The sequence below is a fragment of the Pelodiscus sinensis genome, chromosome 14, assembly GCF_052426305.1.
Source record: "Pelodiscus sinensis isolate ZL-2025 chromosome 14, ASM5242630v1, whole genome shotgun sequence".
NCBI classification, from domain to species: Eukaryota; Metazoa; Chordata; order Testudines; family Trionychidae; genus Pelodiscus; species Pelodiscus sinensis.
The window spans coordinates 10,018,208-10,041,936 of NC_143065.1; the positions used below are offsets into that span (position 1 = coordinate 10,018,208).

General features: G+C 59.4%; 1 protein-coding gene across 1 annotated transcript in view; it reads left to right on the top strand.

Annotated features, from left to right (window-relative positions):
* The window catches only part of TRIP4 (thyroid hormone receptor interactor 4), a 42,649-nt gene extending 33,036 nt beyond the window's left edge, over positions 1 to 9,613 (top strand). Inside the window, exons 12-13 of the mRNA XM_075897478.2 lie at positions 2,487 to 2,589; positions 7,092 to 9,613. Of these exons, the coding sequence (XP_075753593.1) occupies positions 2,487 to 2,589; positions 7,092 to 7,159 (171 nt within the window). The 3' untranslated portion in view covers positions 7,160 to 9,613. The remainder of the gene's footprint in view (positions 1 to 2,486; positions 2,590 to 7,091) is intronic.
* The last annotated feature ends 14,116 nt before the right edge of the window (positions 9,614 to 23,729 follow it).

Below are 23,729 nucleotides of genomic sequence, written 5' to 3' on the forward strand. Positions count from 1 at the left end.
TCTGAGGAAGCTATGTCCAGCTCTCCTTGGCCGGAAGGGTTATCTGGTGGGGGATGAGCAGCTGAAATGGGATGAGGCAGGGAGCAGGCACACCCCCTGTACAATATTCTGAAAATCCAAATAGTCCGGTCGGAGAGGATGGGGAAAACTCTGGCTGGACTAGGTTGGCTGTTGTGTCAGATTCGTGGTGGGTGCTGCAGAGAGAGGGAGCAGTGAGCAGCTACTCTGAACTCTCCCTGGGGATCATCCTCCAGCTGAAAACAGCTGGCGTGCAATGTGCTCCCTCGTGCCCCTTCTCCGGTGGGCTGCAGGAAGAGGGGCAAAGGAGCCAGCAGGCGTCTGAGAGCCACTGCTCTGTGTTCAAACTGTTGCATCCGGAGGGAGGGTGGGAGCTGTAGGCAGCCAGCCGTCTGTGGCCCTGACTAGCTGACACATTTCTTAATTGCCATGAGAGTCATTGGTGTGTCTCCCTCCAACCTGACTGGTCTCGGAAGTTGGTTGCACTCTAAACATCCGGTAAGGATCGGGGTCCTTTGATAACTTCTTAGCTGTGCTAGCTCTCCTATCGCAAATGTAACCGGTGCACCGTGGGGTGCCCCCAACCTGCATGCACAGCAGGGGGCTGCATTGGCACTTGGCTCAGAGCCTCGGGGCTGCACGCTGTGGTGTTATAAATCAAAGGAGGAAATGGCCCCAGCGCACAGATCAACAATTCTCCCAGATGCATCCCACCTCGGGCGCCATTCCTGCACTGCTTCGTACCGTGCTGCTGGCTGGCATGGCCTGAGCACCTCCTGTCCCACCCAGACAGCACACACACAGCCCAGCTTGGCACAGTGTGACTAATGGCCCATCGGCATGGTGGGGAGAACAGGGCGCCCTAATGGAAAAGTCCATAATGCTGAACTTGCAAATAGACCTCAGCATTCTGGGGCAGGGGCAGGGAGCTGGAACTGATCAGAAGAGATGGAAGCTTTGCCTAAGTTCTCATGCCTGCAAAAGCTCCTGCTGGCCAAAGGTTCTGCTTAAACACCACTGTGTCCTTTCCCGAGTCTGCGCAAGGAAACCCCGAGCTCTGGAGCCAGTGAATTGTCACATGCATAGGCTCCTGCCTCTGGCTTGTAACCTCCACGCGGCCATAGGAGCCCTCGGCACGCCTAGGGACGTGGGAAGAGCACCCGAGGGGCGGTCTGAGGATGGGCATTGATTATGGTTGGAATGCTGTGCGCGCGCACACACATGCTTACAGAGGACCGTGTGCCGTTCTCACACTAGCAGGAGAGAGGAATTGGTGTGCCCTCAACTGGAGTTCTGTGTCCAGTTCTGGTGTCCACAGTTCAGGAAGGATGGGGATGAATTGGAAAGGTTCAGAGAAGAGCCACAAAAATGGTTAAAAGATTAGAAAACCTGACTCGTAGGGATGGAGTCAAGGAGCTCAGTCTGACTAGTTCACCAAAGAGAAGGTCAAGGAGGGACGTTATCATACAGTGTAAGTACCTCCAGGGGACACACACCTGGTATGGGGCTTTTCAGTCTTTTTGGTGACTGCAGCTGTCCTGGTGTTTGTGCGCGTCTGGCCTCTGTTCTCATACTCATCTAGATCTCAAACGGTGTCGGAACGTCTGTTACCTTCTAAACAAGGGTGCAACTGGCCTGCGTCGAGCGCGTCTGTGCATTCCTTTTCGGCTAGCGGGAGATGGGCTCTGCTAACTCTTTCCTGTACAAGTGCCCCCAGTGGCTTCATTCAGTGAAGTTGCTTGACATAACTTCCCTCCGGAAGATGCCCTGGAGTTCTCCTCCCCAACTGCATCTGGGTGCTGGCTTCTCTTTAAATTGCAGGCCTCTCCTAGGGCCACATCAGCCTGAGTGTCCGTCTACCCCAGTCCGAGGGCTGATGTGCAGACATGCCCGAGAGAGGTTTGCGCTAGCTGGTTCCAGTAAGTGAAGCTGCGGCAGCACGGGCTGCACAGGTGCCCTGGGAGCAGGGATATGGATAGAAGCAGCTAAAACGCTGCTGTGGCTTTCTAGGTCGAAGCGTCCTCACCTGTGTGTCCACGTGCTGCAGTCGGATTGCCGTGTAAACGTCCCCGGGGCTGGACTAAGCTCCTTGTGATAGGTCTTGGCGTTTGACAGATCAGCAGACCTCTGCATATCTCTCCCGACTCCTGCCAAGGGCCCCATGGCAGGTCCTCAGGACGGGTCCACGGTACGCTGATTGGATAGTTGCGCCTTGAAAGCCATTCAGTTCAGCAGGTTAACCTTGGTGTTTGGTTCAGCTCTTCCCTGCTAACCCTGGCATGGGTCAGCTGATGCCAGAGCCACCTAAAACGGTTTTACAGCCGAGTGGTTGCACCGACTTTAATGTGTGTAGATGAGCCCGTAGAGTCGGATTTGCCTTGTGTCCCACAAACATTCCTGTCCCCAGTGCTGCTCTTGAATGTAGCGCCGCTCTCATGCCTAAGGCAGTTTGTGTTTGTGCTTTGCAGTATCCGGAGTGGAGCCAGGAGTCTGGGTCACCGTTCGTCTATATCTGCACTAATCCCCAGGAGATGATTGTGAAGTTCCCCATCAAAGGAAAACCCAAAATCTGTAAGTCCTGGCCCCCTGCCGACATGCTCTTCTTTCCCTTTCTGGCAGGCTGCTGCCAGTTTTTGTCCCCCCGCTCTGCTTGCGTCCTTTGTAGCTGTTCACACGCTTTGATCTGTGGGTGTTTGTTTAATAATGCAAACACATCTGTAGGAGCTTCCTTTTTACTTTCCATTTCCCCAGATGTTGCTTCCTTGGAGACACATGGCTTCTCCCTCGCTAATGCTCCTAGAGTCTGAAGGCTCATTGCATGCAGGGAAGAAACACATGTTCGCCGTTGATCTGTTTCTGGCATGAGCACATGAAGCATGGCTAAGGATGCCAGGTGGTTTGATTCAAGGATAAACCTTTGTAGGCAAAAGCATCTTTCAAGCGGGTGAATAGCAACCCTACAGCTCCTGCCATGTTAGCTGGGTGTGGGGAGGGAGCAGTGTCTGACTGGGACCGGAGCAGTCACGCTCCTCTTCTGCGTCCATGGGCCTGGATTCGCATCTCAGCTCATCATCACAAGAGAAATTGGCTGAGACGGACGTTGGGCAGGGGTGGGTTGCCAAGCCTTTGAATCTGACCCGTCCCATCATGACCCTTAGGCAGGGAGCAGCCGGCGAGGGGGAGCGTCGCACACTGTCCCTGCCCCCAGTACAATCTCTCCACTCCCATTGGCTGGAACTGGAGAGACTATGCTGCGGGGGAGAGGCAGTGTGCCAAATCTCTCCCCTCCCCCTCCCCGCATGCGGAGCAGCCAGTCACTTTGAGCGGTGTGGGGCTGTGGCAGGCAGGGAGCCTGCCTTGGTGTCCTGCAGGGCTGCTGGCTGGGAGCTGCCTAGGTAAGCGCTGCCCAGTTAGAGCCTGCCTCTGGCACCCACCCCCTCCCACGCTCCAACTCCCTGCCCCAGGTCACCACCCAAATTCTCTGCACCCCCAGGTAGCCCAGGTCACAACTCCCTCTCACATTTTGCACCTCCTCCTATTCCACACACCCTGGCCAGAGTCCTCTCCTGCATCTAGCCACCCCCAGCCACTGTACCCCAATCTCCTGCCCCAGATCACAACCCCCTCCTTCAGCCACACTCTCTCTCACCCCACCCCCTCTCCTGCACCCCAGGCCATACCCCGAGCTTTCTTCTACACCCAGTCCTAACCCAGACCCCTCGCCCCCTCCATAGACAAGTGCAGCCCTTGACCACTTCCCAAAATCTTGGACTGTCCCCTCCCCCCCATCAAAACTTATTGCCCAGCCCTGGTCTTGGGCTAGTCTGTAGTGCACGTCTGTCTGCATTACAACGCTGCCAGCCAGCCTGGCTTGGCGGCCCGCAGGCGAATAGCAAGGGGGCTGTGAGGGGGCGCTGCCGAGCATCTGTCGGCACTGTGCTCGCCAGTGCGCTGAGTCCCCTTTGGGAGCAGCCAGTCCGCCGCAGCCGCAGAGAGTGGAGAAGGGGCGCAGCCGCTGGGGCTCCTGCAGTTGGCTCTGGCCTTGTTGGCAGCATCTCCCCCACCCAGTCCGAGGAAGGGCCCGCACGTGGCTCCGGGGGATGAACAATTAACCTGACGGGCTCCAGTCAGCGTGAGCAAAGCGGGACTCTGCTGTGGGGTTCACAGGGCTGAAGACTAGGCCTCTCCAGGTTCCCAGCATGGCGCGGGAATCACTGTGGTGGGATACAAGCAGCAGTGTTTCTAGGGGCTAGCTAGCAACCGTCTCGGCGGTCGGCTCTTTTCTCTCTCCGCTGGTTGAGCAGAATGTTCCCTTCCCTGGGGACTTGGTCTGCCTTCCACTGGCCGTACCTAGCAGAGCCTGGGGCAGGGTGGCTTGGTTTGATTTATTCCCTTTCTTACACCCCAGTGTCTTCGTGGGGAAGGGGCGTGCGCCGGCTCCTCGAGCAGCAGCCAGCCAGCCACTGCTGCAGAACCCTCAGGGGGGCTAGTCCCCGGGGCCCAATGCAGCGTGGCCCCTCCGTCCTGGCAGGCACCCGCGGGAGCGACAGCGCTCTGCCTCGGCAGCTTGTGGTTTGCTGGGGCATCCTTGCATGCGTGACTGTCCTCTGGCATCAGCTGTCTGGCCCCGTCCCTGTGCAGCCCTTCCTGCCCACCCAGCGCTGGATGAGATGCTGCTCTGCACGGGGCGGGCACGGGGGGGGCGGTGCGGCATCTCTGTGCTCAAAGGCTGGCTGCCACCCCGTGTCCTTTGTGTGGGACACATTCCTGCTTGACGAGGGATCCGTGGATCAGCCTGGAAAGAAGCCGGCTGGGCTGGAAGCTGCCAGCGTGTCCCATCCCAGCGCTTTGCCTGGCCTGGCTCCTGGCCGGATCTGCCGTGCGGGTAAAGCAGAGCCGCAGCCGTGGGTGGGGACAGTCGGGCCAGGCCAAGCAGACAGTGTTTGTGACCGGGGGTGGGGAGAACCTTTGACCTTCCCTGCCAGCAGTATGCTGCCATAATAGGGGCGCGCTTCCGATCAGATCGCGTCAGTGTCAAGGCATCACGCCCGCGGAGGAGGCCCTGTGGCAGCGGCGCCTGAGCGCGTGCACTGCTGGAGGAGACCAGGTGGCAGCGTGCGCGCAGCAGCTGTAAAAGCCAAAGGGTGGGATCGGCCTCCGCAGAACAGGGATGGGAAAGGTTAGCCGGTTCGCTGGTGAGTGCCATGCTTGCCAGGTGGTGCTTCCCAGGTCTGGTGGGCCGCTGGGGGCTGAAGCAGCTCTCGGGCCTGGCTGGAGCAGCCCCTGCCTGCAGCAGGAGGGGGACTGCTGCAGCCCTCTACACCCTGCCCTTAACCGGTTAAGCAATCCAATGGGGTTTGACGTCCCTGAGGCCGGGCCCTGCAGGGGAGAGGGAGAGTCAGGGCTCCGCAGGGCGGGCGAAGGAGAGTGTGAGAGGTGTGTGACGCTGTTGTCTCTCAGGGCTGTTGGGTGGGATGCAGCCATGCTCACTTGGAGGGGCCAGCCAGTGCTGGGAGGCGAGAGAGCAATTTCCATTGAGGCTGGGATGATGACAGGCACTTTGCCATCCTCCATCAGTCTGACAGGGATCAGAGCGCACAGAGAGCCCACGGCCCTCGCTGGAGTAAGCAGGCAGCTTGGGAGGGTCCCTGCTTCTCTCCCACTGGGCTGAGCAGAGGGCGCCTCTCCCAGAGGGCTACACCAGAGATCCAAAACATATGGGATTACCCTGGCTGCGGGGCCTGGTGTGTGGGCACGTCCTGTCCCCTTTGTATCCCTTCCCCTGGCCTGGGAACAAGGCCTCCAGGTCTGGGTGTGTGCTAAGGGGCAGGTGCCGCGTGCATCACTCTGGAGTGCACGGAGCCAGGCCAGGGACAGCCTGGGGTGAAAGGAAGGGGAGGTGAACGCTGGCCCTACGCTCTTGGCTCCTGCCCGCTCCTTCCCGGGGCCTGGGAGCAGAGTTTGTGCCTCTGTTACTGGAGCAGGTTTGACGCTGGCATGTCCCTGCCTACTTGCTGGGTGCGGGAAGCAAAGTGCCTGGCAGGCTGCAGCCTCAGTCTGCTGGCAGGGCCCGAGAAAGTCCGGCTTGGCTCCAGGTCCCTCTGCCGCCGGCAAAGCCTGAGAGAGGCCAGCTTGGCTCTGGGTCCCTCTGCTGCCGGCAGGGCCCGAGAGAGGCCCGGTTGGCTCTGGGTCCCTCTGCCGCCGGCAGGGCCCGAGAGAGGCCCGGTTGGCTCTGGGTCCCTCTGCCGCCGGCAAGGCCCGAGAGAGGCCCGGTTGGCTCTGGGTCCCTCTGCCGCCGGCAGGGCCCGAGAGAGGCCCGGTTGGCTCTGGGTCCCTCTGCCGCCGGCAGGGCCCGAGAGAGGCCCGGTTGGCTCTGGGTCCCTCTGCCGCCGGCAAGGCCCGAGAGAGGCCCGGTTGGCTCCGGGTCCCTCTGCCACCGGCAGGGCCCGAGAGAGGCCCGGTTGGCTCCGGGTCCCTCTGCCGCCGGCAGGCCACACTGGCTCTGAGCCTGCTTGTTCACAGTTGCTGGCCCCCTCGGCTCCCAGGAGGCAGCTGGAGATGTGCTTCCCATTAGCCCGTTCTGGCTGCGGCCCAGAGAGGCCCCTGGGCTGGGCTTTCCACGCACGAGCCCCTCAGGCTGCTGATTGTGAGCTGTCCCACCGGGCAGCAGGGCAGTTGTTCAGCCGGCTCCGCTCCTCCAGGTCACTGCTCCGGCAAGAGGCCTAGCTCCGGCTGCTGCTTGGAGAGGGTACCCGCCATGCGTGCCTGGCCCAGCGCCCCCGTGAGCAGAGCCGTCCCTTTCTCCGGGCAGCAGCAGAGCAGGGGATGTTGATTTTCTCTCCTCGTGGCTGTCGCCCCTCCACCCCAGTTTCGTTTCTGCACGGTTGCTGTCAGGCCTGTTGCACAAGCCGATGGAGCCTGGAAACGCCTGGCTCCTGAAGCAGGATAATCGAATGTGACAGCAACACGCTAACTGGGAGACCTTGCTGCTTCCAGCTGATTTGCATTGCAAATGACGTTTAAAAATAGTGACGAGCGGGTTTCCCCCCTCCCCTTTCTTTCCCCCTCTACAGGGAAACTGGATTCAAAGATTCACCAGGGAGCGAAGAAGGGGTTAATGAAGCAGAAGGCGATTGTTTGAGCTCCCCACCCAGCAGCCCAGCCCAGCTGCTCTTCAGGGGAGCAGGAGGCTCCGAGCGAAGGTGGACGGTTCAGAAAGGCAGGCACATCCGTGGGGACCTGAGCGTGCGTTACAGTATCCGAGCGAGGAGAGCTTTGTGCCGTGCTCGCCAAGCGCCCGAGCCCAGCCCCGTCTGGCCCCGGGGAGCCTCCAGGTGGACTCTTGCGTCTTACGAGACCACTGGGGCATTGGCAGCAGAGGCTGGTCTGAGGGCAAGCTCGGGAGTGCTGGCACCTGCTCCGTCTGCTGGGGAACGAGAGTCAAAGCAGGCCCCAGGCTGGGTCAGAGGATTCGGAAGCAGACCAGCAGCGGCTCCTGTCCCAGCAGCACGGAACTGTCCAGGCCTGGTGGTGTCAGTCTCCGCTCCTGGCACCGTGGAGCTGCCCGGCCCAGGCCGTGTCAGTCTCCTCTCCCGGCACCGCGGAGATACCCGGCTCAGGCCGTGTCAGTCTCCGCTCCCGGCACCGCGGAGCTGCCCGGCCCAGGCCGTGTCAGTCTCCTCTCCCGGCACCGCGGAGCTGCCCGGCCCAGGCCGTGTCAGTCTCCTCTCCCGGCACCGCGGAGATACCCGGCTCAGGCCGTGTCAGTCTCCGCTCCCGGCACCGCGGAGCTGCCCGGCCCAGGCCGTGTCAGTCTCCTCTCCCGGCACCGTGGAGCTGCCCGGCCCAGGCCGTGTCAGTCTCCTCTCCCGGCACCGTGGAGCTGCCCGGCCCAGGCCGTGTCAGTCTCCTCTCCCGGCACCGTGGAGCTGCCCGGCCCAGGCCGTGTCAGTCTCCTCTCCCGGCACCGTGGAGCTGCCCGGCCCAGGCCGTGTCAGTCTCCTCTCCCGGCACCGTGGAGCTGCCCGGCCCAGGCCGTGTCAGTCTCCTCTCCCGGCACCATGGAGCTGCCCGGCTCAGGCCGTGTCAGTCTCCGCTCCTGGCAGCGTGGGGAAGAGACAGATTGCGACGCCCGTCTGCTGACCAGAGCAGGTCAGCACCGGGCTCGGGGGAGCTCTGCTGCAGCTGCTCGCAGGGAGGGTTGGCAGCAGTGCCTGCTGGAGTTGTCCCATGCTACTTCGGGTCTGTTAGAGCAGGGAGGGGTTGAAGGTTGTCAAGCTGGGCTGAGCCCCATTCCTGCCTCTGCAGCGCATGGGCCAGACGGGGGGAGGGCAGGGGAAATGATGCTCTGCCCAGGAGCTTTGTGTGCCAGGCTGCTCTTGTGAGCAGCTCGTAGCAGCTCTTGGCATCGGCAGCAGCTGGGCAGCCTTCAGTCTCTGCTCGGCTGCTCCTCCAGCCCCCGCCTCCCCGGGAGAGCTGGCTCCTCTCCAGGAGCTGCGCGTGACTTGGAAAAGGCCGCCCCCTCAGTTAGCAATGAGATTGATTTCCCGTCTTTCCTCCGGCACCTTCGGCGGCTCTGGGCAGGGCCGTGCCTGTCTGGCTCACGGGGCTGGGCACCAGCTCGATCCGGCCTAAGCCTTTACCAGTCCCAGCTGAACCCCCCACCATCCCAGGCTGAGCGCACCTGCACAGATGCTCTCGGATCGTCGTGTGGCTCGTGCTTGTGTTACCGTCTCGGCTGCCCTGTTTGTCTATTACCACAACATAGCAGGTGCCAGGAGGCCTTGGGCCATGCTCAGCAGAAGTCCCAGCCCTTGGCTTTAGTATCGGAGGGGAGCAGGCAGAGCCAGGGGCACGCAGTTAGAAGGGAGATGGTGGTTCAGGGGAAATGCGAAAGCCACCCCCGTCCTGTCCCCTGTCCCCTGGCTTATTCTGTGCTGGGAGGGAGGGGGGAAGTCCTGCCTCTCTCTCTGGTCGATAGGGATTCGTGCACGTCTAGATCTCAGCTGGGGGGTCCCAGCTCCGCTCTGCTTGCACCTGGCTCTGAAGTGACTGCAGGGACGTTCCCTGGGGCTGGGAGGAATCGGGGCTTTTCTCCCAGCTTGCAAACCCCGCCCCCATCCTGGCCTCACTCCCCATGGGTAATGTTCCCTCCAGCTGGACTTTGGTCCCAGGCTCTCCTTCCCCCAGTTGGCTGCCCTGCTGCCCTGCTACCTGTTTCTCCTCTAGTGGTGCTCCTCCTTCTCCCCTGTGCACCCAGCACCCTCCCAGCTCCCCGGGCGATCCAGACCAGAATCCCCTCTTCAGACCAGCTTCTGCAAGCCTTGGATGTGCTCCCCTTAGTCACAGCCCTCCACTGCCCCAGGGCGCTGGGCTAACTGGAGAGCAGGGTCTCTCCATCTCCGTGGGACTGAGTTCTTGTCTCCCTCCTGCATTCACTCACCAGGCTGCGCTCGGGGGTGTGCCTTAGTGCCTCTCCTCGCCGAGTTCCTCCCCCCAGTTGGTGTACGGGAGGTGTCATTCGCTGTGCCACTGGAGCCAGCTTGGCTGCCTTTTCTGTGGAAGACCTGACAGCCAATAAAGTGCCTTTGCCTTCTTTGCGTTGCTGGTGGGGTCGGAGCCCTGGCTCGTGCCAACGCCTGCAGGTCCGTCCCTGACGGTCACAAGGGACAGGAGAGAGCAACACAGGCCCAGAGAGGGGCCAAGGCTGGTCTGAGATTACACGTACTCAGTGGCTGAAATCAGGTAGGTGGTAGGTCATGTGACTCCCAGTCCGCTGACCTACCCACTAGCCCAGTGGTCCCCAACCTTTCGGGGTGTCCAGGGGCGGGGCCGCGTATGTACTGCGCACCCAGGGCAGGGGCTGCCCATGGGCCGTGTGCCCAGGGCTGGCACCACATGAGCCGTGCGCCTGGGACCAGCACTGTACATGTGCCACATGCCCGGGGGCGGCACCGCACATGCGTCGTGCGCCAGGGGCAGGGCCAGACCAGATCATTTGGTGGGCTCATATAAATGCCACGGCACCACGTTGGGGACCACTGCACTAGCCCATGTTGCTTCTAATGCTATGCTGGGCCCCGCTGATCTTGCATAGCTAAAGGGACTGGCCCCCAGCTGGGCAGCAGATTCCTGGGTCCCTGCGGGCTCCCTGCACATTCTTGTTTCAATGGCCATTTCCCCTGCCCTTGAACTAACTCCAACCCCCCACGCTGGTGAGTGCCTGTTTCCTCACCAGCCTTCAGCGTGACAAACCAGAGCCTTGGAGAAGGGCTGGGGATGCCCTGGCTGGAGCCGGCTGGGCTCTGAGGAGAGTGGCTGAGTCACAGGAGAGGCCGAAGGTGAATGGAGCCAGCTAGGGGGGCGCCCCGGTGAGCATGGGGCTTGGTGAGTGGGCAGCCCTGGCCCCGCCAGCTCCGTGGCAGGGGACTTCAGAAGCAGAGCACCCATCAGCCGCAGGGCGTCTTGCCTGGCCCCGCTGCACCCAGGGTGGCCATGGCCATCCGCCTGGTTGGGTCTCTGCCCTGCCTGGGCCGGGCTGTGTGGCCCTGCAGTGTCAGGTTCTCCCCGTGGGGGAGGCCCTGCAGACCACTGACAGGCTCTGCTTACTTCTGGGTGGCTCTTCACACTGGCCAGCTTGTTACCTGCCAGCCCCCTGCCAGGGGGCCTGCTGGGGTCAGCGAGTTCGCTTGGTTCCTGCCCTACTGGGAGGGACCCCGTGCTCGCACAGAGTCCTCGGCGTGCACAAGCTAACCAAGGGCCGGGCTCGGACGGGAACATGGCCCCTGCTGGCTGTGGGATCTGGGAACCTGCTGCTTCAGATGGAGTCGAAGGTCTTGCTCTGGGTGACCAGGGCACCCTGGGCTGCCCCCCGGGTGTGTGCATCTCCAGGCCTGTCTGCCTGTGTCCCTTGCCCAGCCTGGGTGTGCCTCGGGTGCAGGCAGGGCACAGAGGGCCTGTCCCTAGGCTGCACAAGCCTGGCCTGAGAGCAGAGTGCACAGTCCCTGGGTGCCTATCTGCCAGCCCAGGGCCCATGTTGCTCATGCTGCCGTGAGAGAGGTTTAAGCTCAGCCTCTCGCTGGCTCCTGCTGCGAGCTACTTACGGGGCAGCTCTCATCTCACTGGCCCTGCTGAGATCCCCTTGTGACGGACCGGGCCGTGTCTGGGCACAGCTTAGGGCGTCCGCTCAGGGCGAATTGCTCAAATCCGGGGCTCTTTACAGTCCCCCTGACTGGCGACCTCTCCAAACAGGCCACAAACCAGTCTCACAGAGCGCTTCAGCAGCCTGCCTGAAGCCTCCCGAGCAAAACCCCTCCGACACCCCAGCAATATCCGTGCCCCAGATGGCCCCGGGCCTATACACAGGTGGGGGGTCCTAGCACCCAATCCCACCTACCCCGAACAAGTTCTGTCCGGTTCCAAGAAACCAGCCACAGATCCCTGGTCAATTTACCCTCTGGATCTTACCACAAATCACGCTGGGCCAATCCTTTAGAATCTATATCTAAAGGTTTATTATTACAAGAAAGAAAAGCATGAGAGTAAGGTTATTAAAGTACAGTACGTTACATGCACCGAATCTCCCAGTTCTCGATGCAGGCTCTAGCAGAGATGTTGCAGCTGCTGGTTTAAAAGTTCTTATTGCACATCCTGCGATCAGGATGGGTTCACAGGTCTTCCAGGCTCTTCAATCCCTGCAATGCTGCCTCTGGGATGAAGTGCTGAGCTGAGAACAAAATGGCCTCGACCACATGGCCCCTTTTATTCCCTTCCTGGCCTCTTCTTGTATGCAGCCAGTCACCTGGTCAGAGGCCAAACTCTATGTTTCCTGCTGGCTGCCCTCAGGTGACAAATCCCATTCTTTGGGTGTGTCCATAGCCTATTGAGAGTCATTGTTCCACAGGGCTTTGCTACTCAGCCTGTCCATAGCCATGCTTAACCACATTCAGAGAAATATTCAGCTTCCACACAGATTACAGATTCCTACCTACACACACAGACATTATATACTCAATAAATAGTGTACATAAGATTAACAAACAACAATCTCCCATTCAATACCCCACATGGCTCCCCCCATACCAATTTCTGGGGCCAACACCCCCCCCTAGGGGTGCAGCAGCGATCTGGCTGCTTCCCTCCAATTCAGCAACGTGACACCCCCAACGCAAAATTGATGCAGGAAGTGATGCCAGTAACATCACTGAGGGCATCACAGGCCTCCCCCAACAAAATGGTGGCGTGCCTCAGTTTCCCTTCTTACATAGGACCTTCTGGCTGGAACCCTTTTTGTCCTGTAAGAAGTTCCAAGACCAGTTACAAGTGTTAACCACGAAATAGCAACATCACAATGTCCCCCTACATACCGTCTGTCGTTTGGTACATCTCCAGACAGATTACATGGTATTTTCATAAGCTCATGCACACTGTATACCGTTACAATTCTCTGCAACAATAATACATTGGTTACAAGAATTAACATCAGTAACAAGAACAATCCTATATCAGGTGTATATTGACATTCCCCATCATGCCCCTTCTTTGGCTCCACACCATTGCAGTTTTTTCCCTTCAGGTTCAACCTGCAAATCTTCTTTGTCAAAGCAAGTCCTGCCCCTCCCCCTTGTCCTCTGGGCTCCAGGCCTGAAACCTCTGGCCAGACCAAGACAAAGGGCTGGCTGGGCGTGACTCCCTGGCTCACAATGGCCCTGGAATTCTCCCCCTTCCCCCACTCAGTGGGGTAACAGCAGTGAGCTGTAGACTCCCAAGTCTCTCCTCTGTCCACCTTCAACCTCTGTTTCCACATGGAACCAGATATCAACTTCCCTGATTGAGTATGAGTGTCCACCGTGTCCAGAGATGGGAGCTTAATTGCCATCTCCTGCATCCTAGGGAGAGTGACCACACAGCTGTTCTGCTCTGCATACTTAGCTACCCAGCCCTTCTCCTGAATCTGAGACACTAACTTCCCACTCTCCTCATTCACCTGGGAACAATCCTGTCCCACACACACTGACTTCCCAGCAAGCTGGTCACCCACAGTCACTGGGTTAGCCGCCTGCTCCAGTTCTCTGGATGTTCCTGCCTCATCTGGAACAACCCTCAGTCCCTCTGAGACTTCTCCACCACCATCCACACTGGGTTTCCCTAAACCCAAGTCAGTGGAGTCACTGCCAACAGACAAGTTCTGTCTGTCAGGCACCAAAACAAGTGCCTCACACAACAAGCTGCTGCCTTTTACAGGCAGAGCTTTCTCCTGAATGCCTTCTCCAAGCCAGGCATCGTCACCCCTCTCAGTCACAGCAAACTGCTTGCTACAAGCACTGCCAGGACTCTCCTCCCTATGAGCTTCCTTAGGCAGCAGTTCACCCTTCCCTGGCTCTGCAGCAGCCTTGCCCTGCTGAGCCACAACCAACTCCTCCTGCAATTCCCTTACTCCCTGAGTCATCTCTGGCCCCTCAGGTGGATTCACTGATAATCCCCTCTCAGGCACATAGACAGACTCACAAGAGACAGGGTCAGAGGCATCTTCACTCCCTGTGCAGCTCTCTAGATGGCTGTAAACGTCCACACCATCATTAGGCACCAGAGTTAACACACCCTCATTCTCTCCTTGTGCCCGGGCTAAGGGGTCTCCCTGCTCCCACCGAGTAGCTCCCCCCTCTGCCAGCAACACAGCAGCATCAGGCACAATATCAGGGTCACCACTGTCTGGTCTCTGGGGTTCTGGTAAAACACTGACTGACTCTACCTGAGTCACCTCATCCCTCTCCCCAGCAGACACAAACCTTGGGTCACCCCCTTCCTGGGCCTTAGCCATATCCAGACCCAACTCTGGGACAACCACACTGCTCTCAGCCTTCACAGGCTGTGGGGCACCTTCCGCAGACATAGGAAGAAACTCTTCCCCACACACAGCCAGACAACCAGAGACAGCTTCTCCCTTGTCCCAACACCCCTGGCTAATCTCAGGCATATAGCTAGCCACTGGGACAGCTTCCTTTACTGCCCCACTGCTACTTCCACCAGCCAAATTGCCAGCTTGCACACACTGTGCTTCTTCACACAAATCACTTTCAGCTTGTGCAGGTTCAATTCCACAAACCTCACCAGCCACCAACTCCTCAACTAAAACTTCACTCTGGCCAGCCACTCCAGGCTGCCCCAGAGAAACATTTCCCTGACTTCTGGGCTCTTCCTGCCCTGGTTCTGATTCCAGCCTCACCTCTGAGGCATCAGACGGGCCCTCACCCACAGGCTCACTGCCCCCCTGCACAGACACACAGGCATCTGCCACAGGCACACATGTAGAGACACTTTCCCCTTGGTTACAGGGAGACTGACCAGCTCCAGGAAACTTTTCATACCCACATGCACCCCCTTCCCAAACCTCCCTGCTAGCTACAGGTAACACAAAAGGTTTGCATTTACACATGCTTTGGGGTTGGGTTTTCACATCAGCTGGGTAAAATACGTCTGCCATATCATAAGCACACCGCATACCCACAGAGTTACACATCGAACCCTCAGGAGGATACAGTCTCTCTTGTTCTTTTAGTCTCTTAAGCTGGAGGTCAAGTCTAGCATTTTCCTCCCTGGCTAGGGCCATCTTCTTTGCATGCTCTGCCCTTCTCTCTGCATACTCTGCCATTCTCTCTGCATGTTCTGCTTTTCTCATCTCAAGTTCCCGATCCATCTCCTGCTTTCTCTTAGCAATTTCTTCATCTGCCTTCCGCCTTCTTTCAGCAGCCTCCTTGGCTCGCTTCTGCTCCTTTTCATCCACATCTCTGGTTAATAACAACACTACCAGATCTAGTTTAGAGGCCCTTTTCCTAAAGGCAATGCCTCTCCCCAAGCACAAATCCTTCAGAGCACTTTTGCTCAGACTCTCATATAATTCCGGGTTCATCGCAGCGGCTCTTTAATCAACCAAACTCTCAACACCAAAAATCAAATTTAGACAGCGTGGGGTCCTGATCCCAAAGCTCAATTGACCAAGATCTGTGGATCCTGCCGACTACGCCACTGTGACGGACCGGGCCGTGTCTGGGCACAGCTTAGGGCGTCCGCTCAGGGCGAATTGCTCAAATCCGGGGCTCTTTACAGTCCCCCTGACTGGCGACCTCTCCAAACAGGCCACAAACCAGTCTCACAGAGCGCTTCAGCAGCCTGCCTGAAGCCTCCCGAGCAAAACCCCTCCGACACCCCAGCAATATCCGTGCCCCAGATGGCCCCGGGCCTATACACAGGTGGGGGGTCCTAGCACCCAATCCCACCTACCCCGAACAAGTTCTGTCCGGTTCCAAGAAACCAGCCACAGATCCCTGGTCAATTTACCCTCTGGATCTTACCACAAATCACGCTGGGCCAATCCTTTAGAATCTATATCTAAAGGTTTATTATTACAAGAAAGAAAAGCATGAGAGTAAGGTTATTAAAGTACAGTACGTTACATGCACCGAATCTCCCAGTTCTCGATGCAGGCTCTAGCAGAGATGTTGCAGCTGCTGGTTTAAAAGTTCTTATTGCACATCCTGCGATCAGGATGGGTTCACAGGTCTTCCAGGCTCTTCAATCCCTGCAATGCTGCCTCTGGGATGAAGTGCTGAGCTGAGAACAAAATGGCCTCGACCACATGGCCCCTTTTATTCCCTTCCTGGCCTCTTCTTGTATGCAGCCAGTCACCTGGTCAGAGGCCAAACTCTATGTTTCCTGCTGGCTGCCCTCAGGTGACAAATCCCATTCTTTGGGTGTGTCCATAGCCTATTGAGAGTCATTGTTCCACAGGGCTTTGCTACTCAGCCTGTCCATAGCCATGCTTAACCACATTCAGAGAAATATTCAGCTTCCACACAGATTACAGATTCCTACCTACACACACAGACATTATATACTCAATAAATAGTGTACATAAGATTAACAAACAACAATCTCCCATTCAATACCCCACATGGCTCCCCCCATACCAATTTCTGGGGCCAACACCCCCCCCTAGGGGTGCAGCAGCGATCTGGCTGCTTCCCTCCAATTCAGCAACGTGACACCCCTCCTGCTGCCAGGTCACCTCACTCCAGTGCCCAGGCTGACAGCTGGGGATTGTTCTCTGCCCCAGCGCTGGCCGCCTCTCCCCGCCGCCTGGCCCTGCGCAGGAGCCTGCCAGCCAGATCCCAGCCGCCTTCCTGCCCTCTCGCCCTGCCAGCAGCGTCAGCCTGGGGCTGCTCTGCCTGCCGAAGCAAGGGGGGCAGGGCACAGACTGGCACAGCCCAGGGCTTTGCCTGGGAGGGGAGGGTGGGACTTAGCTCAGGGAGAGCCTCCCTCTCTTACCATAGCCCATGTGCTCTGCACCAGAAACCCAGCTGGGGGGTGGGCCAACGCTGTGTCATGCCCCAGCACGGGGAAGGTCTGTCGTGTGTCTGAGCCGCGGGGACCTCAGGCTCTCTGCAGCCAGCGTCAGTCACATGGTCAGAGGTTTTGCAGCCATGAGGGCCAACAGCACAATGTTTCGAGAGAGCTGAGGGGCTTTAGCCAGGCCTTGGCAGGCCACCTTTGCTGCCCAGGCCTGGGTTTCTCTTTTCCCCTTGGTGTGAATCATGTTAGCAGGGAGCCCTTCACCCAGGACACGTGCTCAGTGCGTGAGACTTACCGCAGGGCTCATGAGTGGGAGTCCCGGCTTCAGGAGTCATGTGAGGCCGTGACAGACTCGACTTCCAAGCGGCTGCTCCTGCTGGCTGTGGAGATGAGGCTGAAAATGTGACCTGAGTTACGACCTGAAGGCTCAGAAACCAAGCGGCAAAGAACAAGGAGCTGGGACTGATCCGTTAAACAACAGACGACCTGGTTCCTAGAGCAGGCTGAAGGTGTTCGGGTGCTTGGGGGTGACGATACTGGAGCCGGCCCAACCGGACTGGCAGTGCCAGCTTCCCAGGCTGAGACCCAGCAACTCATTTCACCTTGATGCCAAACAGCTCTCAGAAGGAAACAGCTCTCGGTCCCGATGCCTATAGGCTGGTCTCCAGCTGGGACGCCAGAGCCCTATTCCTCCCTGTGGAGGGGTGAGTGCCCCACACTGGCCAGAAGGGGTTAAAGCAGGCAAGAGGGAGCCGGCCCAGAGCCCTGGCCTATCAGGGAGAGGCTTTTAAAGAGCCAACTGGAGCATAGCTTGCTGGGGCAGCCCTGTATAAAAGGACCTGCCCAGGAGCAGACAGTGAGTTAGGCTCTGACCAGGGGAGGTGTGGGGCTTGCGTCCCAGTGGAGGGCACCTTTACTAGGGCAGGGCAGGCTTGGCTTGGAGGTTGGGGCTAGAGCGGGAGGCTTCAGCCTGATCCCTGCCGGGCTGCTGCCCTAGCCACGAGGGTGCAAAGGGTCACAGGGGAAGTAGCCCAGGGAAGGGGGGCAGGAGAAGGCTGCCAGATGGGCCCTGGGTCCCTTGTGCTTGCACTGCACCTTGCTACTAAGGCATGGCCTGTGCCAAGTGTGGCATGCCCCGGAGACAGGGGATGGGCTTGGGGACCACAGTTGGCCACAAGGCAGTGGAGACTCAGGGCTGCTGATATGCCCCAGGCTGGGGACCAGAGCCCGGGGGAGTGGGCGCTGCCGGAGGCCAGTGTCTGGAAGAGGATGCCGTGCTCTGGGACTCAGTGATGTGGGTCCAGAACCAGAGCGTGGATGGGGGGAGACACCAGCCCGAAGGGGGTGCCCTGCTGCTGAGGACTAATTCCCCAGAGCTCCCAGCAGGAGGCGCTGCAGCAAGGCGCCCCGCCTCTTGATATGCCCTCATAGCAATGCATTTACGTTACCCTGCTCCACGTCCCAAAGGCTGCTGGGAATTTTAAAGCAGTTAACCCTCGTTTCACGCAGCGCCTGGGGTGGGGAGGTGAAGCGGCTCGGCCCCGGTTGGGAGACGATTCTGCTGCGGTGATGCTGCTGCTCCCGCTCGCTCTGGGAAGGGGAACGGCTGTGGACCCCTCCCAGTTCTGGGGCTGCACCGGGAGCACTCGCAGGTACATGCGCCCCCGGAGCAGACCTGGCGACTGCTGTGACGCTGCTGCCTGCAGGCCTGCTGGTTTGCACAGGCCGACGTGCCTGGGGGAAGGATCATTCCGTCCTCCTTCCCCAGCCAGAGGGGATTCACTGCAGAGGGGGTGCTCTTGGCTAGGATCCCCCCCTGGGGGTGTGGTGGACAGAGCGCTGGCTGGTTCACCCACATGGGGGTGGGCTGAGAAGACCAAGGGGCCGTGACCATTGAGAGGGGGAGCAAGTGCCGTCACCGCCAGCTCCTCTCCAGGGAGCAGGTGCCAGTGCCCGAGAGCAGGGCCGTCCACACCCGCTTTGGGAAGGGGCCAGTTACCTCGACAGGCTGCAGCAGAGAGGAACGAGGCCGGATAAGCAACCACAGCCCAGGGGTGGAGCCCAGCCAGCAGGGCCGACAGCTGCCGCGGGCCCCAGGGCAAGGTGTGTGGGGAGCTAGTTCTGTGCCCCAGCAAGGGGTGGGGTTGGGGTGCAGCCAGGCTTCAGTGCCACCCAGACTGCAGGGTGCCTCCCCCCTCCAGCCCCCAGAGCTGTGTGGGGCGGGGCTCCACTGGCCATGCAAAGGAGGCTGTGGCCCCGGGCCCCAGGGCAATTGCCCTCCTCTGTCCCCAGGCCTGGGCCCAGCTGAGAGAAGCAGGTGGGGCTACAGTAAAGCTGGGCGGGGAGCAGGAAGGGGCTGCAGCCCCTGTGGAAAGGGCGGGGTGAGCTGGGGGCCAGCCCGCAGGGGAGGGCATAGCTAGAGGAGGCTAGTGGCAAGGAGCAACAGGAAAAAAGCCAAGTAGGCGTAGCCAGGTGTGGGTGGGGGCAGAGCTGGCTGCTGATGGGAGGGGCCCTAGGCTGGGCCCAGGGTCCCTGCCAGTCCCTGGGGCCATGCAGAGCAGGCAGCGGTGCTGCAGGCTGCTGAGGACAGTCAGCCAGGGGGGACTCTGCTCTCCGGGGAGGGGACTGGGGTGAGCTGCAGGCAGGCGCCTGAGCGGCAGGGGAGGGATGCGAACAGGAGCGCAGCCCGGCCGGCCCTTGGAGGTGAGTGGAGCTGATCCCCAGAGCAAACGGGAGGAGGGGCCCTGGAGGTGAGTGGTGCCTGGGACGCCCTCCAGGGAGAATCCACATGACACACCCCGTGGGCTGTAGCCCTGGCCAGTCCCCGGAGCAGCCCTGGACTAAAGCAGCCAACCCTTGCTGGTGAGAAGCTCGCTTTTGCCCCTCACGGACTAAGCTCTGGCAGCTCTGCATGGGGGAGGGGGAAGCATTATCAGCTGTGACAGAGCGGGAAACTGAGGCACCAGTGGCTGACCTGACAGGCCCACGGCCACTAGTGAAGCTGTGACTAGACCTCAGCTGTCCTGGCTCCTTGTTCTAACCACAACCCATCACCACCTCTCATGGAATTCTCCAGGTCGCTATGTTTGCTGGTGGTGTCCCCCTTCTGAGCTAGCAGACAGGGCAGGTTTTGACAAGGCAGCCCTTGTGCCTGGCTGGCTCCCGCTGGGGTCAGGAGCCATCTGCCTGCGTGTTTCCCCTATGTATTCCATCTGCCAGCCCTGAGAGCCTGGCTTAGGCCCCTCTGCCTGGGACTCCCTGCAAACGGGATTCACCTGGGGGTCTCACGCCCAAGCCAGGGGGCAGCAGCAGGTTACCTGATAGCTGCCGCATGGGGAACAGCGCTGGCTCCTTACAATCCCCATAGACAGATCTGGGGCTTCATTCCGGCCCCACTCTGGGTACCTCCTGTGTGCTGGGTCCCCAGGGGGTAACGGGTACGTGTGCGTGCATAGGCCTGTGTGCCCGGGCTTGCTTTGATATCCTGCAGCCGCCTTCAGGCAGCCCCTGTGCACGATGCAAGGTCTGCAGGGCCGCTTTTCCCTCCTCTCCTGACTCGGCCGCAGCTGTGTCGCTGGCTGGACCATTCACTGCACACCTGCCTTGTGCGGTGACAACACCCTGCGTGCTGCACAGCGGGGCTCTTGTACGTTTCAAAGTAGGAATGTGGAAGTGCCTCTCGACTAGTCGATGGAAATTCCATCGACTACTCGACTAGTAAATTCCTCGCTATTTAACATCCTTCAATATAGTGTTATATTCTAATTACTGGTGGGGAGCTATGAGACTGGTCAGATTGTAGAAATGTCAGTGTTGCGCCTGCACGTTCCACCTTAACTCTGCCCTTTCTACGTATGCATCACCTTGCAGTCTCATTACATGGCCTGTTGCACAAATAACGTGCTGTCATGTCCCACCATCTTTTCCGCACCCTCCACTGTGTGTGTAACTTCCTGCGGTGTCACTCCCATCGCTTTGCAACGGCTCTGCGTTCAGTGGCACTCCTGTGGCGTCTTACATGTCAAGTCCCTTTCTCTCTTCTGCGTGACTGGGAGCTTCACCCCGGCTCTGGCCCTGTTCCCAAGCGAGAGGGCTGGAGAGGGTTGAGTGGCTCTAAGAGAGGGCGCCCTGGTGTGGTGCAGGCCTGGGGGTCAGAGGAGCTAGTGCTGCATCATGAAGGGCTCTGCAGATTCTGGGCAGCGCTGGGGCCCATAGGGTGGCCCTACACTGCTGCCCAAAAGTAGACAAACCCCAGCAGCAGCTTTGAAAATACAGGGAAGGCCTTTCCCCTTCCCCTGGGAGGGCACCGGGGCGAGTTAGCCTTAGAGATGCAGCCCTGAATCTCACCCTCTGGCGTTTGAATCCTGTTGCTAGCACCTGGGCACTGAGCCTTTTCCTTCCAACCAGCTGGGTCGTCTTTGTTAGGTGCAATTCAGGGGACGAGGCAACGAGCTAACGTCCGACCTGCCACGCGCTCTCTGGGCTCTCGTTTCCCCAACGTCTGTGCTGATCTGAATCTCTCCCTCCAGCACTCCCGGTGCGTCCGTCGTGCTGCTGCCTTGCACGGCCGTGTGTGGAGCGGCCTGGACGGGGGACGGGCTGCAGCCAGGTGGAGGCAGGTTCTGTCTAGTAGCTCTGCTCGCTGGGTTTGTCTAAAGTAGGGACAGTGGCTGAGGCTAAGTCAAGATGAGTTAAAACCCGTTAAATCAACTTGCCCTTTTCTCTAGTGAAGACGCAGGCCAGGCCTTGTAGCATGAATGTTCACTCTTTGGACAGGGCCTTGCCTGCAGCCTGGCTTTATCCAGTCCCTCGCACACGGGGGGGCAGCTGCCGTCCTTACCCCAGTTCAAATCCTAATAGTTCAGTGCAGCTGGGAAGCCCCACCTAGGTGCCTCGGCCCCTTGGCCAGGATCCAAGCGGTCCCATAGGTCTTGCCGGCTGGATGCTGGAGTGCTCAGAAGCATGAGCTGGCACATGTCAAACGCGCCTTGTTTCTTACCTGGACTGTACGTTCCTCAGGTGCCAGCCCTTTGCGGCAGGGATCCTGGGTGTGACGTAGCACCATGGGCCTCGCTGTCTGAGTGCTGCGGTGGGGACGATCAACAGCTATTAACAATGCCCTACTGTGGCCGCATGCGCATCCCCCTCTGCAGGCCCAGAGGTGGGAGTTCTGGGTTCCTGGGCCCTGAATTGCTCTGGTGTTAACCCAGGGCAGTCCCTGCCCCAGGAGACCAGCCCCTCCCTGTGTGGGTGAGGATTTGCAGGGCTGACTTCTGATCAGAGTGTTCTGTCCAATTGTACAATAAATAAAATGCCCTAGACCAGGGGAAGGTGCTAACCCGCAGCCGGCTGTTATCTTTAGAGCAGCTCTCTATCTCGGGGAGAGTGAATGATCGCCTTTCGAGCATTTCGTCAGCCTTCCATAAATTACACCCCACACGGCTTGCCCTGCATTCATGTTGTTGTAGCTCCTTCCCTGTTGTTCGGGTGATCTCTGCCATGACTCACACCCTGGGCAATAGTGCGGCGCTTGTACTGCGTGGGAGATTTATGGCTGTAGCTGTGGGGTGCTCTATTCCTCCAGATAATCAGGACGTCATTTATGCTTAGCAAGCCCAGTCCTCACCCTGGACTTGTGACACCAGCCTGACCAAAGCCTGGATCTTCAGGAATGCTGCAGGGTGCTGGCCCTTTCAGAGTCTCAGTCCCACCTGTGACCAGGGTTCCCTGTAAGCTGAGCCCTGGGGTAGCCACCCAGGAGAGAGTGACTAGCAGGGTGCCCACTGTGCTCACAGCTGTCAGCCTCTTTTTGTGCTGGTGGTGCACACCTGCATGTGGCTTGGTGCACATAACAAAATGTGTTCCACACATGGATGGAAAAATGAGAGGGGCAGTTGCCTGTGACATATTTAATTTGCCTCCCCAGGTGGGGAAAAGGGGTCCTGCCACGGGAGCAGGGAAGGGACTGGGTAGCGAGATCCCTGGAGAAGACAGACGGGCACCTGGCTGGAGAAGGCTGTGGGGGACAAGCAGGCAAAGGAGACCCAGAGGCTCTCTCAAGGCCCAAGCGTGGTTCCTGGGGATGGAGCAGGGAGCAGGTCAAAGGATTCCTGAGGAGCTCAGGGAGTCTGGGCTCTAGGAGCTGGTGAGGTGGGCAGGTCCCAGAGCCTAGGCTGCAGCTGGAGCCAGGAGGGACAGGGCAATACAGACCCTTAGCCAGAGCCTGAGTCTGCCAACAGCGGGGGTGTCTTCTTGCAATGCAGACGCACCGTAGAGGGACCGAGCCTGCAGTGGGCCCTGGGGTGGGGCCCAACAGAGATTCAGGAGCCCCGGATTCAGTGCTGATGAAGGAGCAGCACAGAGATGGGGGGAAGGGGAGTGATGACGGTGCAGCCGGGAGGGGGAAGGGGGAAGGGGGCACAGGGAGGCGCCTTGGCAGCTGAGCACCGGAGGCGGGGAGGGAAAGGGGGCGTGGGGCCCACTGGCTGCTGTTGCTGGGAGGAGCTGCTCGAATTCCATAGGAAGGCCCTGGGTGCTGGGGCTGTGGGAGGGAAGCTGAGGCGTGGGCTGGCGTGGGGGCACTAGCGGGTGGGGCAGTGGCTGTACGAAATGCACTCTGTTTGGCGGTGCAGTCTGTGGTTCACCGCGCCCCCAGAAAGGGCGTTTTGGAGAGACAGACCCGGAAAGAAGGAGAGGACCAAAACCAACTTGTCAGACTGGAACATGGAACGGTGCCCTCCTTGAAGGCCAAACCGCTCCGGGCTGCAGCAGCGAAGGGGCAAGGCAGGGACCCAGAGAGGGCAATAGCCGTGTGAAAGGCCCAAGAATGACAGGAACCCTCGTGAAGGCCCTAGGAGACGCCCCGGGTACCCAGCTGTAAACACCAGGCAGGGCGAGTTTACCGAAAACAAAAAGGTGAGTGACGCGGAGGAGGCCACCGAGGGGTTTGTGTCAGCCCTGGGAGATCGCAGTGAGGTGGGGGAGGTAACAGCTGTCCTTGGACCCGGTGCTGGGCATGAGAGACAGGCATGGAGCCGAGGTCTGGGAAAAGTGCCCCACACGTCACAGCTAAATGCCAGGTGGAACAGATTGTTCAGCACCAGTAGCCAGCGCACGCAAGGCCAGGCATCACGGGCCGGGGCACGAGCAGGGGGAATGTCTGGCATGGGGCCCAACGTGTAAACCCGCAGAGAGTGAAGCCCAAGCAGGGGGCTGCATGGGGTAGATACAGCTGGACCAGGGGGAAGCTGACGACAACACACAAAGGTTACCAGCCACACGCCCAAAGCGCCGCTGTGTGGAAGGGGGAATGGCGCACCGGAGACCCTGCAGCAAGCTCAGATAGTCTGCACTTGAAACCCTCT